The sequence below is a fragment of the Gavialis gangeticus genome, unplaced genomic scaffold, assembly GCF_001723915.1.
Source record: "Gavialis gangeticus isolate Ggan-Ray unplaced genomic scaffold, GavGan_comp1, whole genome shotgun sequence".
In the NCBI taxonomy this organism is placed as follows: domain Eukaryota; kingdom Metazoa; phylum Chordata; order Crocodylia; family Gavialidae; genus Gavialis; species Gavialis gangeticus.
The window spans coordinates 155,297,225-155,316,519 of NW_017729025.1; the positions used below are offsets into that span (position 1 = coordinate 155,297,225).

At 49.8% G+C, this 19,295-nt stretch overlaps 1 protein-coding gene across 1 annotated transcript in view; it reads left to right on the forward strand.

Annotated features, from left to right (window-relative positions):
- The window catches only part of LOC109299232 (ribonuclease inhibitor-like), a 22,593-nt gene extending 4,062 nt beyond the window's left edge, over positions 1–18,531 (forward strand). The window contains 10 exon segments of the mRNA XM_019519824.1: positions 1,294–1,434; positions 4,102–4,272; positions 5,762–5,932; positions 7,576–7,743; positions 9,057–9,227; positions 10,328–10,498; positions 11,567–11,737; positions 14,215–14,386; positions 15,734–15,903; positions 18,120–18,531. Coding sequence (XP_019375369.1) covers positions 1,349–1,434; positions 4,102–4,272; positions 5,762–5,932; positions 7,576–7,743; positions 9,057–9,227; positions 10,328–10,498; positions 11,567–11,737; positions 14,215–14,386; positions 15,734–15,903; positions 18,120–18,207 — 1,539 coding nt within the window. The 5' untranslated portion in view covers positions 1,294–1,348 and the 3' untranslated portion in view covers positions 18,208–18,531.
- Positions 18,532–19,295: the final 764 nt, after the last annotated feature.

The following is a 19,295-nucleotide window of genomic DNA, read 5'->3' on the forward strand; positions in this document are numbered from 1 at the left end:
GGGGTTCCTGGGTGCCCTGTGCGGGCACCGAGCAGTGCCGGGAAGGCGCAGCAGCTTGGCACCAGAGTGGTGCGGTGTGTGGGGTTGAGACCCTGGCTGGAGAGGGCAGTATTCGGCCCAGTGAGGGCCTAGGAACCTGAGAAGGGTCAGGGGGCCAGGCACGGCTGCATGCCACCTGAGCCCCAGCGCTGGGAAGCCCAAGACGGGGCTGGTGCGTAGGCTCGGCGGGAGCCAAGGGTGCGTAGGCTCGGAGGGAGCCAAGGGCGCGCGCAGCACGGAGCAGGCCCTAGCAAGGGCAAGCGCACAAGAGGTGCATGGCATAGGGACCCTGAGAAGGGTCAGGGGCCAGGCACGGCTGCATGCCACCTGAGCCCCAGCGCCGGGAAGCTGGAGACAGGGCTGGTATGTAGGCTCGGCGGGAGCCACGGGCGCGAGCGGGCGGAAATAGGCTCGGCGGGAGCCACGGGCGCGAGCGGGCGGAAATAGGCTTGGCGGGACCGGCTAAGAGAAAGCCATGGGCGCGAGTAGTGCAGACAAAGGCCCTAGTGAGGGGCAAGAGGGGCAGAAGCGTGGGAAGCGTGTGGCCTAGGCCCCTAGGGGGCCAGCCGGTAAGAGCGAAGCCCGGGAGGGCTAGCGGAAGATTGGAGACACAAGAACATCAGGAACAGCTGCGAGGCTTGGGGTGTGCTAAAGGGGAGGTAGGAGGCACGCATAGCCTATAAGGCTGGGGGTGCACCAAGTCACCCTTAAATCTCAGGAGATCATAGGCAGCCTCCCATATTACATTATATAAGATCAAAGACATGGCGGGCGAGAATAAGAGGGTGCTGATCTCCTAATTGCCACGGCAAGGGGGCGCTAGCGGGATCACAGCCGCTCGTAGGCCCCACTCCGTGACAGTTACCAAATTCTGATTGATACAAACCATTCAAATGCCCCCCTCTGAAGCACCGTGGCATGGCTGCGTTCCATAAGTACAAGGAGAGATTTTGAGAAGTAGCAGTTGAGGAAAGGCCATATAGTGCCTGAAAAGTACATCATTGCCTTTGATGGCAGCTCAGGACTGGGCCAAGTGCCACAACTGCTGCCAGGTTAATTAGTGGGAGTCTGATTATGGTTCTAGTTAAGGGGACACTTTCAGTCCTGATGACCCTTCATTGAATGTAACTGTTCAATCAAGGCCTTGTTAAAACAGTGAATTACACAATCCTGATGCTTAAGGGTTCATACATGTAGCAGAATGAGCAGGACTGGAGGGCTTGGAGAGTAACGGTTTGTTCTGGTTTTCCACAGAGAGAAATCTGTCTGACCCCTCCTTAAGTCTTCAGGTCCCACATCACCATTTAAAATGGATATCGACATCGAGTGCCAGGAGTTGAGTGGGTCCAGGTGGACTGAGCTTGTTTCTTCCATGAAAGATTGCAAAGCCATCAGGTAGTTCCTGGTATTGTCTAGTCCAGTTTCCCAACCTTCTCCAGCCCAGGGCATGCTTACATTAATAAACATTTTCCATGGCACACCTGTTAAAGCATTCTCCATCCCCATACTTTTGAGCTCATTGTAGCCATTGCTGCAGCAAACTTCCACGGCACAGCTGTTCAGAGGACTGCAAACTGTGCATCTCCCACAACAACACATAAAGTAGGTGAATTTCTTTCTGCTCGGCTGGTTCTCTCTCCCCCACAGCCAACATGTGTGAGTCTTTTGTGAATATCTCATCGACACAGCTTTTTTGTTAGCACTAGGTGGCTGGAGAACTTTCTTCTCGTTATTCAAAAATTCTTGCAGCACACCAGGGGACTCTTTGTGGCACACCGGTGTGTCACACCACACCAGGTGAAAAGCACTGGTTTAGTCCCTTCTAGAGAAATGAAGCTGAAGTGTTTTTGAAAGAAAGAAGGAAAAATATTGCTGAAAGAGCATGTAACAAGACTCAGCTGCAGCCTTCCTGCTGGACAGGCTTTGTGTGCAGGTTTGACTTGGGAACTTCTGAAGGGTTAGAAGGATTTTGTTTATTCTGGTTGGAAATTCAAGAAGAGTATGCTGGGGGCAGTAACCTGCTCCTTTATCCAGAGAAATTCTCCTTTCCTGGTCTCAGTTTGGTATGTGTAGGGTACAGATGTAGTTCCTGGGTTTTGGGGCCACTCTAACAAGCTAGTGATGCCCCAGCTGACAGTGTCTATGCAGAATATTCTAACTGCCACTCTTTTTCTTTCTTTCTTCCTGTAAGCTCCTTATGAAGCATAGGGAAGGGGTCTGTTTTCTTTCTGTCCATCACATGGCAGCATCTTCAGTCATAGCTGTATTTTCTGGGAGTGCAGGGCAGAAATTCAGGCCGGACATGGATGAACCCTATAATCTGACCAGCACTTGAACATCAGGGAAGTTTGTATGCTATCCATTTTAACCCTTGCTACTCTAGCAGTCTTCTGGATCTGATCTGTGTGTTGAGCAGGTGAACCAGAGTGAGTACTATGGGGCAGGTTGAGGCTGCTGGAAGGAGCTGGTTCCATACTGCTGCTGCGGGTCCTTCTGCTGTGGGCTCATGTGCCTGGCTCAACCATCTCAGGTTGGGCAGAATGAGCAGTAGGCTGCTGTGGAGGGGGTTGACAGCCATGAGGAGGGCAAGCAGGCATGTTGCAGCTGACCTTGTTGCAGGTCAGGAGTTGGGTTAAGAAGGATTGCATGGGCCATATGTAGCTAAGCTATATGGACTGGTTCAGATTGTCTGCATCCTCCCCTGGGCAGTCTCTAGAGAATCGGGGCCACATGCCAGTGCTCAGAGTTTAATACCAGCAGGAGACTGGTGTCCTGCAGAAGTAGGAGACAGGAGCAGCTGCAGAAGCAGTTTGAGCAGGAAGAGTTTTAGTAGAGGTTAAGAACCAAATGGGGCCCAATTTGGGCCCTCCTTCCTGCTGTATCTTTCCTGGACCCACAAGTATGTTGGGGAGCCCTTGCATCTGGGAAAGTGGGGGTCCAGCTGGTGCCTCCTCTCCAGGTCTTCCATGTGACCTTGGAGGGATGAGGCAGGCAGAGACCCCAGCTCATCTCAGAGCTGTGGAAGGAGCCAAAGCAGGGACCTTTGGGCATACAGAGAACTTGTCCTATTCTAACAGGACTTTGCCCTGTGGTGACTGGTTGTTTGCTCCCAGCCCTTATGTCAGAGCAGCTTTCCTCAAAGACTCTTCAGGCCAAGAAACCCAACAAGGCACAGATCTGGTCAGTTCCTGTAGATGAGTCTAACAGGCTGTATGTTGTTCTCGGAGCTCTTGGTGGCCAATCCAGAACCAGACTCTAGCTACTGAGTTTGTCCAGCAACAGGAGACATGAAAGGTGAGTGTAGCCAAAGATTACTTGTGTTTCCCTGTTTGGGGTCATGCTCCATCTTCAGAGCAGGACAGTGAAGTCCTAGGCAAACTGCCTCTAGGACAGCTGCAATGCAGGTGGAGTCTTGGTTGTCCTAGAACTGGGGTGGGCAAAAAGGTGGATCCAGCTGGCAGCTGGACTCCGTTTCCCAGACTGCTCAGGGGCCAGGGTTGGGACCTTGCAGCGGCAACAGCATGGTCCAGAGCCAGGGCAGAGCTATGATCCGCTACCTATATGCCCCTGCCCAGGGAATGGACAGTGGATCAAGCTCTGCCCTGGCTCTGGACCACACTGTCACTGCTGCAAGGTCCCAGCCCCCGGAGCAGCTCCTTCCACATGCCCTGCCAGTGCTGCTGGGGACGGTCTTCATGGAAACCCTGGCCCCAAGCTGTCATGGCCCATCATTCCTGGGGTTTCCATGGAAACCGGCCACAGCAGTGTAGATAGGGGCTGCTGGGAAATGGAGTCTGGTGCAGGGCCGATCTGGCCCACAGGCCATATTTTGCCCACCCGTTCTAGAAGCCCCCTTGCCAAGGCAGGTATTCTGGTTTGTGGTCTGGGCTGTAGATATGCATAAAGTGCTGCATGGCTCTTGGTAGCAAGTCCCTCCAGGAACTGGACTAAGGCATAAAACTTCCTCTGTAGAGAACAGAAATAGACTCAGGGGTTGTTTTTTTTTTTGCATTGGCTGGATAAGAACAGGTGACTGGGTTTAATGACATCTCTGTCCCACAGGCTGGATTACTGCAAGCTCTCCAGGAGTCATTGTGAAGATCTTTGCTCTGTCCTCAGTACAAACCAGTCCCTGAAAGAGCTGAAGTTGGATCATAATGAGCTCAAGGATGAGGGTGTGGAAGTACTGTGTAAAGGGCTGCTGACACCAAGCTGTAACTTGGAGTTGCTGTGGTAAGGCTCCTCTGCCTGCTCTGCACCAGAGCTCCTGTCTCCATCTTCATTCAGACTTTGTGAGGGTGGGGGTGGAACCTCAGCTCCTCTGCTCAGGTAGAGCATTGCAGCTCCACTGAACTGAGTGGACTCTGCCTGTGTGCCCCAGCACTCTGTCCTCTGTCAACCTTTTGGGGGGAACCCCAGGAGTCCTTCCCTAGTTGTCACCACGTCCAGTGGCATGAAGTTGATTTCAGTCACCATTAACCTCAAATGTGCACAGTAATGGTGCCAGCATCTGGTTCCTGGACTGCGCTAGTCCTTACAAAGACCCTTTAAGGGTAAGAGCTGACTCCCCCACTGTGTGTGATTAGACTATGTGGCCAGGTCAGCTCAAGCAAGATGTAGGACAGTGAACAGCACCATTCAGCTACAGCTGCTTGTACTGGTGTTGACACCTTGCAAATCCTGTCTTCTGCACGCTTCGGAGAACTGTTTAATAGCTACGCAGTTAGTTGTGAGTCTGTTCTGTTGTCCTAGACTCCAGCAAGTCCAACCAAGTGTAGTTTTTCTACTGGCCCTGGAAAGCTGCAGCTGCTGTCCCTAGAGTCCGGCATGTAAATGACATTCCTGCCAGAAAACATGGCCACAGCTGGTGGCAAGTGTTAAGCATGGAACATACAGTGGTCAGCAATATGCCATACTTTCTCTCATAAAACATGTCCCAGAATAAGACGGGCACCTTTTCCTACATTCTCCCTTTCAAAAACAAATAAACCAAGATTGTTCCTTGTCATGACCTAGTAGCAATAGGTAGGGAGCTGAGCCCCACTCATTGTTCTGCTCCCTGTGGATCATATGCAGAATTTACTTGGGCTTTTGCCCAGCTGAAGTGACAGAAAAGGCTGTTACCATATTTTCTCAAATCTAATGTGTGCTCCACGTGCATTTTGGAAAAAAGATGTGTTATATGTGAGAAAATACAGTATGTTCCCCTCCCTGTCAGCCTTTGTTTCAACTGTTACTTTCCTGTGGTTGCAGGCACCATGTTGCCCACAAGCCGTTCCCTGGACCTTTGTTCCAAGGCATCAAGGGAAGAGAACACAAAGGAGATCTCCAACTGGAATTGGCTTCTTATACTAGCAAGTGCTAGTGAACAAAAACTGTTCTGCATTATTAGATGGCAACTGTGTCATTCTTAATGCTACTGGTGGAAGAGGTTCTTGGGCATTGCACAAGGAGTTGCTGGTAAAGGAACATGGGGTTTTCATACTGCAGCTATAAAATCAGCTGATAAAATATCTTGAACAGGACCAGATTTACCAGCTATCATCCTGCCATGGCATTTAGCCTGGTACACAGTCCTTGTGTTGATAATACATCTGGCAGCCTGGGCATATTTCCCTGTTGTTGGTACTGCGGTGTTGTACCAAACCTGTGGTGGCTCTGTCCTTGGGAAATGGTATGAATTATTGGCATACCTTCTTCTTACCCTGGTTTCTTCTTTCAGGCTGGACAACTGCAACCTAACAGGTGCCTGCTGTGAGATTCTCCGCTCTGTTCTCAGTGCAAAACCGTCTCTGACAGACCTGCACCTAGGCAGGAACAAGCTAGAAACCTCTGGAGGAAAAGTGCTCTGGCAAGGGTTGCTGGATCCCAACTGCAAGGTACAGAGTCTCATGTAAGTAACAAACTGCTGCTCTCCTCCCGTGCTTTTCTGGCAGGTGCATTCTGTTTGCTGATTCTCAGTGACAGTTGTGGGTCTCTACTGCAGTGCTGGGATTAGCAGCAGGCTGGCCTGTTGTGGGCAGGTGCGTGGCACTCACAAGGGCAGTGTCGCTACTAGTGCTTCTGCTACACTGCACTCATCTTCTCCCTGCTTGAAGCAGATAGCCCATAGAATCCAAAGGGCTGTATCTTCTTCTGGGGCTCCAGGTGGGAGAAGGCAGCGAGGGAAAACCCTGTACACTGCAGAATAGAGCGTGGGCCAAGCAATGCCAGATGTCCTGTTGTTCCTCTGGGCCAAGTACACAACCTGATATGCAAACTGGCAACTGGACCAGAGTGCAAAACAGCCTGCTTTGTAAGGTACATCGCAGAGCATCTGCTGTAATACTGGTGGGTGTACATGCTGCTCAATGGGAGACCATGGACCATGGAGCAGCCGTGGTTCTACAAGGTCTTAGGATGTTTCTGGATAAAACATGGACTATGCAATGAGGCCCCGGCAATCATGACCAACCACTGGAAATTGCAGGAGGTGGTAAGGGCAAGAAACAGACGGTTGACCTCAGCCTTTTTCTAGGTGCAAGCAAGACTATAGGGGGCATCTGAACTCCAAGGTCCCCCAGCCTGGGCTTGCACATAGGATGCCTGCCATAGATTTGGGGTGTACCCAAAGCCCCAGTCCTATGGGTGTGGGAGAGGGGAGACTTGGCCAGTGGTAGAGCCACACAGAGTTGAGTGATGGAGCTCTGCTCAGTTGAATTTGGAGCTTGATTACTGGGCTTTTGTCCAATTGAATCTGGAATTGATTTGGCACTTAAAAGGAAATATATATAAACAAACAAACAAGTGGTGGTCAATAATGGACAGTGCAGACCATTGGCACAAGGACTGATCTCTTTGTGGGTGTGGCTCTGTCCTGCTTTTAGTTTCAAGATATCAAACAGGAGAAGTAAGTTCCCTTCAGAAAGGTTTGGTGAGTGGTGGTAGAATGTTTTCTTGCAACTGCAGAAATATACAGAGCGCCTAAGCAAACCAGTGTGCAATCCTGTGAATGTTTTCAAATGATGCTGACAGACGTGTGGTTAAAAACCCCAGCACTTTACCAGAAAAGGAATTGTGTCAGTTTGACCCGGTCTGTATAATTTGTGCATTTCAAATGGGCTTTTTGGCACTTTTACCTATTAGCTGATTGAATCAGCTGTTAGTTAAAAGTGCCAAAAAGGCCTGCAGGAGCACATGAGCTATACAGGCACCGGGCAAGCCACATCAAACTGATGCCATTCCTCTTCTGGGCACGTTCCCCCATATCTGTAAGCAGCCATATATACTAGAGAGCAAATAACTACTGTTGTCAATACCTCCAAACCAACCTCTGAGGAGACCCCCCCTGGAAATACGCCAAAGTTACCATATAAAGTCAATGGCTGAGGATTATGGGGGGTGTTGCTATGGAATGTATTCATGAGTATTTTGACCTATATATTAACCAGTTTGCATATCGTGGAGTGAAGGTCAAACGGTGCCCTCTGTTCCTGGCCAGACAAGATTTACACATGCCAAGGCCAGTGTGGAGAAAACCTGTTTTTCTTTTTGCAGGATGAGGTCTTGTGAGCTCAGAGGGGATAATGCTGAGATGCTTACATCCATTCTGAGCAAGGCCACCCTGAAGAAACTGGACATAAGTAACAATAAACTGGGAGATGCAGCAATAAAACAGCTGTGCCAGGGACTGATGAATCCAAACTCTAACTTGCAGTTACTACAGTAAGTAACAGCTGGTCTTCCCTACTGTAACAGATCTTGCCCTTCCATGGGAAAAAACCCCCAAAAACTATACACACAATCCTTAGTGCCAGAAGTACTGCAGGCACTCAGGGTAGCTTTACAAGCACAACTTTGTTTCCTCATATATTGTGTTTCCCAGGTCCCTCTAATCTTTTTATTGCTGTGTGCTGGATTCTTCCTTTTTTTCCCTCCAGTCTGTCCACATTCTTGAAGTGTGGGGCTCAAAACTTGGTGCAATGTTCTAGTTTAGGCCTCATCTATGCCAAAGAGCAGAAGAATATGCTTCCCTTGATTTTCAAGAGACACTCCTGTTAATACAATCCAGCATACTGTTGGCTCATTCAGCTTATGGTACACTGAAACCCCAGACACTTCTTTGGAGTACTGCAGCCTGACCAATCAGTACTCCATCTGTATTTGCGCATACAGTTATTCCATCCCAAGCGCAGGACTCTGTTCTTGTCCTTTTTGAATTTCACTAGGTTGATCTGAGACTTCTTTTCCTGTCTGTCCATGTCATTCTGGATCCTAGTGCTACCCTCTTGAGCAGTGATTCTCAAGCAGGGTGCTGGGCATGCTAGGGTACTAAAAGATGCTTTGAAAACTGCCACATAATGTGAGGAGATAATCAGATAAGCCAGGCTCAGGTTTGCCCCTGCCTATACGATCTACCCCTACTGCTAAGCCCCTCTGTAAGGAGATAAGCACTGTAATATAGAAATTTAGCCTTTGAAATTGGGTGCCACCCAATTTACATGATAGGGAGGGTTGTCCCAACTGCAGTGAAGGTGCTTTAAGTACAAAAAGGTTGAGAACCACTCCTCCAGAGTGTTTCCACCCATCTTGGGATCATCCACAAATTGCTAAGCATGCCATCAGTCCCATTGTTCAAATCGTTAATGAAGATATTAAACAATATTGGGCCCAGGACAGATTCCTGGGGAACCCCACTCAATACCTCCTCCCAATGAAATATTGAGCCACTGACTGGCTGGTGAGCAATGATCCAACCAGTTACGTTATCCACCTTGGAGTACTTAAGTCTGCATTTCCTTCGCCCTGCATTTCCAAAAGCCTTGTTAAAACTGAGGTATCTCACATCCACTTCTCTCCACCACCTTCCACAGAGCCTGTCACCACTTCTTGGATAGAAATCAAGTTGGTCAGGCATGACTTTCTCTTGGAGAATCAATGCTGGCTGTTCCTGATTATCTTGTTCTGTTGATGATGTTCTGTCTACATTGAATTCTGGGGAAACTCCTGCTGAATATTGATTCTTCTGTTCCTTACAGTCTGGAGAACTGTGACACAACAGCTGACAGCTGTGGGGACCTAGCCACAGTTCTCAGTACAAAGCCTCTTTTGTTACATCTGGCTGTGGGTGAAAACAATATTGGAGATGCAGGCCTCACTCTGCTGTGCAAGGGACTGGTGCATCCCAACTGCAATATACAGAAGTTGTGGTAAGTGAAGCCTGGGATAGCTTAAAATCTTGTTTAAGGTGGTGGCTTCTAAGCCATATCCACTATAAGGCGGATCTGATCCTGGGGTTTGTGTGAGGAGCCCTGCACAGATGGGGAAAGGAAGCACACTGAGGTCAGTGACCAGATAGAGGGATGATGGCATGCCAGCCTTCATCAGTTTTCAGGTGACTTGCATATGCAGCTTTTTTCTACATTTTTAAATAAAATTAGAGCTTCTAAGGGAAGGGGAAGAGGGAAGGAGGGGAAAGCTATGTTTTCCTTTGTTTAGAAGCCATATCTGTGCTTTGTTTGTGCACATGTGCATGTAAGATGGAGAGAGAAATATAAGGAAACCAAGAGTAAAGGCTCTTTCCAAAGATCTACCTGTCTGGGTGACACAGGTCTCTCTGGACCCTGGCTGGGAGAATTCTGGCACCAGCCAATCTTCCTATTGTCCTCTCCAGGTTATGGCAATAGCAATCTCACAGCTGCAGGTTGTAAGGATCTTGCCAATACCATTGGCACAAAAGAGTCCTGTATACAGATGAGCCTTATTTTATATCAGCTGGGAGATGGGGGAGTAGAATTGCTGTGTGAAAGACTAAAGGACCCCAGATGCAAACTCCAGTCTCTATTGCAGCAGGCTTTCAGCTCAGTTACTGATATTGTAGGTTTGATACTTAGAATCATAGAAAATTGGGGCCAGAAAGGACCTCAGGAAGTCATCTAGTCCAACCCCCTGCTCACCACTACATGGTACTTATATAATAAGGCCGTACGTCATGGTGATCCTGCAGGGAACTGATGCTGAGTTTTAGGAGCTATCAACAGAAGTTCTCAAATGAAGCAAATCAGCAGTGCTGAGATGTCCCAGCAAAGCTGATCCACTTCAGTGGGCAAAACGGACGTTGCCTATTGTCCTGCAGTGCTGGGTCCCTGATGCTCCTGTGAGCAGCAGGGGCCCACACTTGAAGGACATCACTTGGGGCATGTCTCTGCAAACAGGGGAACTAAGCAATCCTCTGCTTGCAGAGATGCCCCCAACAATTCCAACTTAGGGTACGCTTCCTACTGAACATTGATTCTTCTCTTCTTTACAGTCTGGAGAACTGTGGCATGACGGCTGATAGCTGTGGGGACCTGGCCACTGTTCTCAATACAAAACCTTCTCTGCTAGATTTGGCTTTGGATAACAATAATATTGGAGATGTAGGCCTAGGTCTGTTGTGCAAGGGACTGATACATCCCAACTGCAATATACAGAAGCTGTGGTAAGTAAAGCCTGGGGTGGCTTAAAATCTTGGTGAAGATGGTAGCTTCTAAGCCATGTGTCCACCATAATGCTGATCCGATCCTGCTTGGTCTGTAGAGTCCTCAGCCAGCATATTTCTTATGGTTGTGAAGAGGGAATGCTTCTAATGGGAACAACAAACCTCTCCCATGGGGGTTGGGGGTGGATGTGAAGAACCCTGTTGGCTGCAGCCAAGGCAGGGTATTGTGACTGGTGCATGCTAGTGCTCCTGCTGGGACTTAAACCCAGAAGTTCCTGGCTAAAAGGTCTTGCCCCTCCACTCAGGATCAGACTGATCACCATATTTGTGGTCAGGAAGGAATTTTATCCCATGATCAGACTGGTGTGGACTGTGGCTTCCTCTGCAGTTGGGTCCTGGCCCCCTTCCTAGAATCTCTTGAGCATATGCGAACAGCCCTAACAAAAGCAGGGCATTGGCTGCTGTGGTCCCCCTGCTTTACCTGTAGTGGGTTAGGTTGTTATGTTTTGTGTTGTATCAGAATTGAGGGTATAATTTTGCTAATAGGTTAGACAGTGGATTTGTATAGGTAGTTTGGGTAGAGATGATCCTGCCTCAGGTAGGGGGTTGGACTAGTTGAACTATGGAGGTCCCTTTCAGCCCTACTTCTCTATGATGCTATGAAGAGGGGATGCTTCTAATGGAAACAACAAATCTCCCCCTTCTTTCCTGGGGTTTCTGAGGAACCCCGCACTAAAGGGGCAAGGAAGCACACTGAGGTCATATCCTGCTGAAGAGGGATGATGGCATGCCAGCTCTCATCAGTTTTTAGATGAGTTGAAGAGCCACCTTCTTTCTGTATTTAAATAAAATCAGAGCTTCTAAGGGAAGGGGAGGAGGGAAGGAAGGGAAAGCTGTGATTTCCTGTGCCTTTGTGTGTGTGCACATGCATGTACGACAGAGCGAAATGCGAGGAAATTGAGAGTAAAAGCTCTTTCTGAAGATCTACCTGTCTGGGTGATATAGGCCTTTCTGGTCCCTGACTGGGAAAAGCCTGGCACCGGCAAATATTTCTTTTGTTCTCTCTAAGTTATGGGAATGTCATTTCACAGCTGTAGGTTGTAAGGATCTTGCCAATGTCATTGGTACAAAAGAGTCCCTCAGATGAATGAGCCTGACTTTGAATGAGCTGGGAGATGCAGGAATGGAAATGCTGTGCCAAGGACTGAAGGACCCAAAATGCAAACTCCAGTTTCTGTCCTAAGTGCAGTAGACTTTCAGCGCAAACACTGATGTTGTAGATTTGATACTTATAGATTTCACAGACATTACGGCTGGAAGGGACCTCAGAAGATCATTGAGTCCAGCCCCCTGCCCCAGGGGCAGGAAGTCAGCAGGGGTCATAGGATCCCAGCAAGATAAACATCCAAATTTCTCTTGAAGGCATTCAACTTTGGTGCTTGAACCACCTCTGACGGCAGTCTGTTCCAGACCTTGGGGGCTTGGACAGTAAAGAAGTTCTTCCTTATGTCCAGCCTGAAACGGTCTTGGAGGAGTTTATGGCCGTTCGACCTTGTTATCTTGCACTGTGTGGTGCCTTACATGGTAAGGCTTCATGGTGATCCTGCAGGGAACCGATGCTGACTTTGAGTGGCTATAAGCCAGGGGTGGGCAAAATATGGCCTGTGAGGCCCTTCTATCCAACCCATGGGGCCCCTAAAAAATTTAGAAAATTAATATTGATCTGTCCTTGGTTCCTGTCAAAAATGACAGGACCCAGGTGAAGCCTGGCGGGTTCCTGTAACAGCAGGGCCCACCTGCCACCCCCTGCTGGAAACCCCAGAGGGGCTTCTGGCCTGGGACCACATGGCTGCCCCAGTGCCAGAACCTCAGGGAAGGGGCCCGAGCAGGGAAGGGGCCTAGGGAAAAGCTGAGCATGGGGAAAAGCTGCCTCTCCCCCACCCCAAAGCTGGTGCTCCCTGCTGCACCTGCTCATAGCCTGTGTGGGGCTGTCCTGAGCAGGCACAGGCAGGCCCACACGGGCTGCAAGTGGCTGCAGCGCTGGGCACCAGGCAGGCGAGGTGTTGCTTTTCCCCACTCTCAGCACCAGCTCATTCCCTGCTGGCGAGCAGGAGGTCAGGGGTATGTGCTGCCCCCCGCTTATACCAGGGGGCTGGGGGGATGCTGGGAGTGAGCGGTTGTGTGGGGCCCACACCGGTGTCCCAGGGCCAGCACTGGCGGGGCCCAGAGCAGGGTGGCAGGGGTACAGGGTCCCGGCCAGCAGGGGCTGTTTGGAGCCAGGCCAGCTTCCCACTCTCCCTGCTGGTGCAGCCCAGCCCGGCTCCACAGACTCCTGCCAGCCTGTGTCTTGCTCTGGGCCCCACTGGTGCTGGCCCTGGGACACTGGTCCCAAGACATTGGGACATTGATCCCAAGATGGTGGTCAGGGGGTGGGGCACCTGTCAAGGGGTGGGGCTACCCATGCAGCCCTCGACAGCTTGTCAAAACTGGGTAAGCGGTCATCTGCCCAAAATAATCGCCCGCCCCTGCTATAAGCAGATGTTGGCAAATGAAGCATATCAGCTGTGCTGAGATGTGCCCTGGCAAAGCTGATCCACTTTATTGGGCAAAACAGATAGAATGGCACATTTTTGCTTTCTATGTCACTTACAGAGTTTAGGTGTAAAGACCTCACTTGCTTAACAGAACATATGTTTCTGACTCCCATAGACACCCTGAAAATCCACCCCATGACCTTTCAGTTGAGAGGTAGGAAACTGAGCCTCACTCTCCAGAATGACCTCCCATTAAATATAATGCCATTTTCTTCAAAACCAGTCCAACCTTGTAAGCCAAGGGCCTGGAAAGGCCTGATCTAATGATCTGATAGTTCATGGTTGGTATTAGACTCCATTCTTCTCTGTTGCCACTTCTCACTGCAGCCTGAATATCTGAGCTTTAAAGAAGATGTCTCGGAATGTCTTCATATTTGAGAGAGGAAAAGTCAAATCCTTTACCAGGGGCAGCAGTTGTCTCCAGGGATAAAGGAAGTCTCTCTGCTGACTGTAAACACACAGGGCTTCTCTTTTGAAGCCTTTGACTCAAACCTACATGCCAATTTACAGTGGTTTTGCAGTCCCAGCCAGCTATATTGAGTCCCAGTTGCATAAACCTTTCTCTGTCAGCTTAGTGCTGACAAGGTATAGAAAAACCTGAGGTTTTCTGGTGTCTTGTACACAAAAGAAAGAAGTGAACTTCCCCCTAGGGGGAGCGTTCACAAGCAAAATACCTTTGTGACCCTTCAAGCCAAGAGTGCAGACTGATTACTCTGTTGCCCATGCGGCCAGGTTTACCTGCCCCTCAACCTCTGGGAAGTGTGAGGTGTCTTCGTGAAAGTGAACATTAAAGCTTTTAGTGAAGAGAGATGCTTACTAATCAAAAGCCCAGGAATATGCCCTTGCCTGAGTTCATGGACAGCCAAAATGTGATGTCACAGGATACATGAACTTTGGACATGGGGATGTTGAAAACGAACAAGGGTGGCAAATGTGCAGCTACTCAGGGAGCCACAGACACTGAGGATAAAAGGCCCATGTGCTGCCAGGAAGGCAGGCTCTTTGGGAAGAAAGAGCTCCAAGCACCCACATTAGGAGAGAGGACACACGTGAGTAAAGCCAGTGGACATGAAGGAGACCCCTTTCAGTTCCTGAAGTTCTGGTTTCTTCTCTCTGTGGCAGGCTAAAAGAGTGTGGCCTCACCAGTGCCTGTTGTGAGAGCCTCCGCTCCATTCTCAGCACAAAACAGTCCTTGAAACACCTGGAAATAGGCTCAAACAGGCTAAAAGATGAAGGAGCAAAACTGATCTGTGAGGGACTGCTGGACACTAACTGCAATTTGGAGACCATATGGTAAGTAGCAACTTTAACATCCTCCTAACAGGCTGGCATCTCATGGCCAACTGAGAATGGGGGTGGACAGCTCACGGGACTGATCCACATGGCAAGTTCCTGTGTCCTGCCATAGTAAAAGTCCTGACTTGCATCAGGAGGGCAGTGGGATTTTTCCTAGCCTCTGCCTCTTCCACTATTCGCATGTTGTTCCAACCCTGGCTGGATATCTAGTAGGCCCACATTAGTGGGCATCAGCAGTACTGTGGGACTGAGTGCCTGCTCTGGGCTGCCCAAAAGTCAGTGTTGCCTCATTCATGAGCACAAATTTCATTTTGGCCTGGAAGCAGCCAGACCACTTGTGCAGTCTTGTGCCATTTACTAATGCAGAAACCCTGGTGCTGCTCACCATAGCTCCAGGTGTGTTAGCTACATGTGGCTGAATGGGCAAGAGCCATGAAATCGTGCATTGTCCCACCCTAGTGCTGGTTCTACATGCCAGAGGTGAGACCTGGAAGCCACAGTCTGGTAAAAGCCTTCTGCTGAGGCCAGCCCTGACTCTCTGGGACTTGGGGGGTAGGGAGGTGCTGACCACTTGGATCACTTGCCCTTTCACAGACACAGACAAGAAAATTAAGCTACACACTTGTCTGGGTGTTGTCTTGATTTTCACCCACTCAATGGAAAAGTAATCAAGGGTCGATGCTCTTAGATGACTTAAGAGTGGGCAACACTTGGTTAAACTGTCCCTGTGGTGATTGATGTACTGGTGTTCAGAATAAACTTTTTTTTTTTTTTTTCCAGGATAGTGTTTTTTTTCCTTATCACCTTTAAATAGTCCAGTAATGATAGGCCTTGTACATGTGTAGTCTTGTCTCCCTTAGAGAAATGTAAGAAGAGAGTAGCTTAAAATAGGTCAGTCCAGTGAAAGCACAAACTTGTCTTCCCTACAATGAACACCTGACAGTCCTGCTAACTGGATTTGATTGGGGCAGGGGTCTTTGCACAGTGTGTGTAGCATTTACTTGGGGAAAACTCATACTGCTTATAAACCAAGTGATAATGAAGGGTGCTACAGAAATGTCAGTCTTGTGGTATATTATACATTGCATTAGTACTACCACAAACATAGATCTAATTCTACTAGTGAAGAATAGCCACATTCTACCCCTGGGGCTTCCACATTGGCGAGGGCAGCACCTCACTGAGGCTGTACAAGTCTGCTCCAAGCTTTGTTTGTCAGATACTCCAGAAGGACCATGTATACATGTCCCGTGGCTGGAAACAGAGAGGAGGGTTGTATACATCACCAACGGAGCGTGTGCTTAAAAAATAGCTTTTATCTTTGTTTTGCCCTTTCCCTGCAGGCTGGGGGGACAGCGAGCTCACCGCTGCTTGTTGTGACAGTCTTGCTGCTGTCATCAGTACCAAGCAGTGCCTTAGATACCTGGGGCTGGATGTTAACAGGCTGGAGAATGAAGGTGTAAGGAAGCTATGCGAAGCTGTGAGAAGCCCCAACTGCAAACTGAAGTACCTAATGTAGGTAACAACCCTGGCTTCCTCTCTGGATAAAATGGAGGGAAAAAAAGGGGCTTGCCTAGGGACTTGGGGCAGTGAGCATAGGCCCCTCTGAGGAAGCTGCTGACAAATGGGATCTGATGACTTCTTGTCAAAGGCCAACATCTTTCCATGATACTCCATGCCTGCTTTGTTTAGAGCGCATGGCCACACCCATGACACAGTCCCTTACAGCAGGGTTATTCAGCTTGTTTTAACAAGTGTACCCCTTCTGTCTTGAAGTTTCAGCTCATGTATCCCTTTTATTTTTTTTTTTGTTCTTAAGGGGGGTGGGGGGAGGCAGATCGAGGCCCCTCGGTGAGGGAGGGAGTGTGGCAGGGTGAGGCAGGCTGGGGCGCAGGATGGAGCCACCAGTGGCTCCTCTGGGGGGTGTGGGGGTGGCTCCTAAACCTCTGCACACCTTGGGAGGATGTGGGGGGTATATGCCCCTGGATCTGTGCGTGGAGTGTAGACAGGCTGCTGCTGGGGGCTGCAGCACTGGGCTCTTCCCGGCAGGGGGCTGGGCCGGGTTGCACTTGAGGCAGGTGCTGTCGGCACTGGGAAGGGGGGTGGGGGGCTATGGAGAATTCTGGAGTGGCTGTAACGCCCCCTGCTTCCCTGCTCCCGTAGGTCCTTGTGGTGAGGGAGGGAGTGGGGCTGGGGCTGGAGCAGGGGCAGGTGCTGCCCAACTGGGGCAGAGTATGGGACAGAGCCATGAGCGGCTAGTCTGGGAGATGTGAGGCAGGGTGGCTCCTACCACTGCACACACCCAGCCTCACTTCTTCCCTCACCGTGGGGGCCTACGGGAGTGGAGCTATGCAGGGGGGAGGGGCTGCAGCCACTCCAGAATTTTGCAGTAGCCCTGCCCCAGCCCCCCTCCCAGTGCTGCCACCACCTGCCCTGAGCACACACTGCCCTATACGCAGATCCAGGGGCACATGCCCTCCATGTCCTCCTGGGGTGCGTGTAGCAGCAGGAGCCGCCTCCCACCCCCACTCTATGCAGCTCAGTCCCGTGCCCCACCCCAGCTGGGCAGCCCCAGCTCCACTTCCTCCTCCCACAACAGACTTACCAGCCTGACCCCGATGCACTCCACATGGCCGGGCTGCGCTCCTGGCCACATGCATGTGGAGTTCTGCATACTCCCTACAACACTTTTAAGTGCCCCTAGCGATATGTGTATCCCCCAGTTGACAACCACTGCCATATAGGAACTATACCACACACTGATCTGTCACAAGAGAAAACCTCCAAGGGAGGTGCTTGAAGGTCCTGTCCCTGTCACAGCTACAAGTGGCTGATGGCATGGCGATGGTTCCTACACCTCATAACTGACAGCTGTGGTTCCCAAACAGCTGGCCTCTGCTGAAAGCCTGTTTGATCACATGGTCCTCCAGGAAAAGGCCTTCCAGGAACTTTCTGGCTGTTGCTGAGTTCAAAGGCACTTGCATGAGTCTGTTGTTGACAGAGTTTGAATTTTGAGAGGGAAAGTCCTGGTGATGGTCTTCCATTTCTGTTCCTTGGGCAGCATTATGGAAGCTAGTGAACTTGGAAGGAACAAGCAGGCAAGTCCCACTGCTTCAGCAGGAGGCAGAGGAGAGAGGGAGAGTTCATTCTCCATGTTGAACGCCCACTGAGTTACAAAGCTGAGCTCAGGGTGTCTCCTTGCTTACCACTCTAAAATCCTCAGACATGTCTAGTCTGACCATTTGGACTAGGAAAGCAAAGCTTGCTTGTTTCTTGGTTCATACAGGCCCTTAATCCAATCCCTTGCTGTGACTGATATTGTGGCCTGTATCTGACTACCTGGGGACTCCTCCGAAGTGGAACAGCAGGGTAGAGCACTCTCTTGCACTTGTAAAGCAATAGGAAATGGGATTCTGGACTAGATGGGCCTTGACTCTGATCAAATCTGAATACTCCTCTGTGCTAGAACTAGGTGTATGTGCAGGGCCACTTGTGACTTTGTCTCAAGAGGCAGGAACTAGTCTTGCTGAAGAGGGACCCTGGAGTAGCAGACCTCTTTCAGTTTAAGGGTTCCCAGGCCTGGCAACATTTTATAGGCCCACACAATGCCTTCTGGATGAATGGGTTCCTCATTACATAGCATCCTATTAGAGGTGTGCTCTGTGCCAAAGGCTCTCCTGAAGCTTTTAAGTGATTTGGAAGGAGCTGAGTCTTTTCCCTTGTCTTGTCAGGTTGTATGACATCTACTGGAGTTCTGAAGTGGAGGCTGAATTGCGAGCCCTGGAGGAATCCAAGCCTGGACTGAAGATAATTTTCTGAGTCCACTCTTTGTGCCCAACTGCCCCCTTCATCTGAACTGTTTTCCTTGAAAGATAGTCAATGAATCACCTCTAGAATATACTTTTACCAAAAAAATGGAATTTTTGTGGAACAAGTTGTTTCCCAGTTCTCTGGAGAAACATCATGTGTACTCCTGGACATATCAAGCCTGAGGCTTGCTGCAGCTTCAGAGTTTCATCACAGCATTTCCATTCCCATAGCATTGCCTGGACATGATCTTTACCCTCTTGCAACATTTTAATTATAACAATGATTGCTAATATGCTAGCCTGGCTTTCTAGAATGGCTCTTCACTGTTGGACTCCTCAACTCCTTTTTTAAATACATAGAGGGCAAAAAGAGGGTACCAGGTAATGTGGGGCCCCTGCAAGACATGCTAGGAAATCTGGTTGTCACACCAGATGACAAAGCTAACCTATTTAACAACTTCTTTGCGTCCATTTTCCCGAGCAGGGACCAAAACAGCCCCCCCACCAGGACCACCTCAGGCCCCAGGGGAGGCACACCTAGGCCAAGGGTCAGTGAGGATCTAGTCAGGGAACTTCTGGAGGGACTGGATGTATTTAAAATCAGCTGGTCTGGATGATCTCTACCCTAGAGTGCTGAGGGCATTAGCCGAGGTCATTGAGGGACCCCTGGCATGGCTGTACAAGCACTTGTGGTGCTCTGGTGTGGTGCCAGAGGACTGGAAGAGGGCCAACGTGGTTCCCATCTTCAAAAAGGGAGGAAGGAGGACTCAGGAAACTATAGGCCAGTTCGTCTTACCTCCATCCTGGATAAGCTTTTTGAGAGAATTATCCTGGCACATGTCCACAAGGGGCCAGCAGGGGAGATTATGCTTAGGGGCAACCAACACGGGTTCATTAGAGGCAGGTCCTGTCAGACCAACCTGGTGGCCTTCTACAACCAGGTCACAAAATCCTTAGATGCAGGGGTAGCAGTGGACATAGTCTTTCTGGATTTTAGGAAGGCCTTCGACACAAGTAATTAGCGTCAGAGGCACTAGACAACCAGTACATCTGGTCTGAGCAACCTTTGCGCTACCTAATAGTTTTAAGGTAACGGCG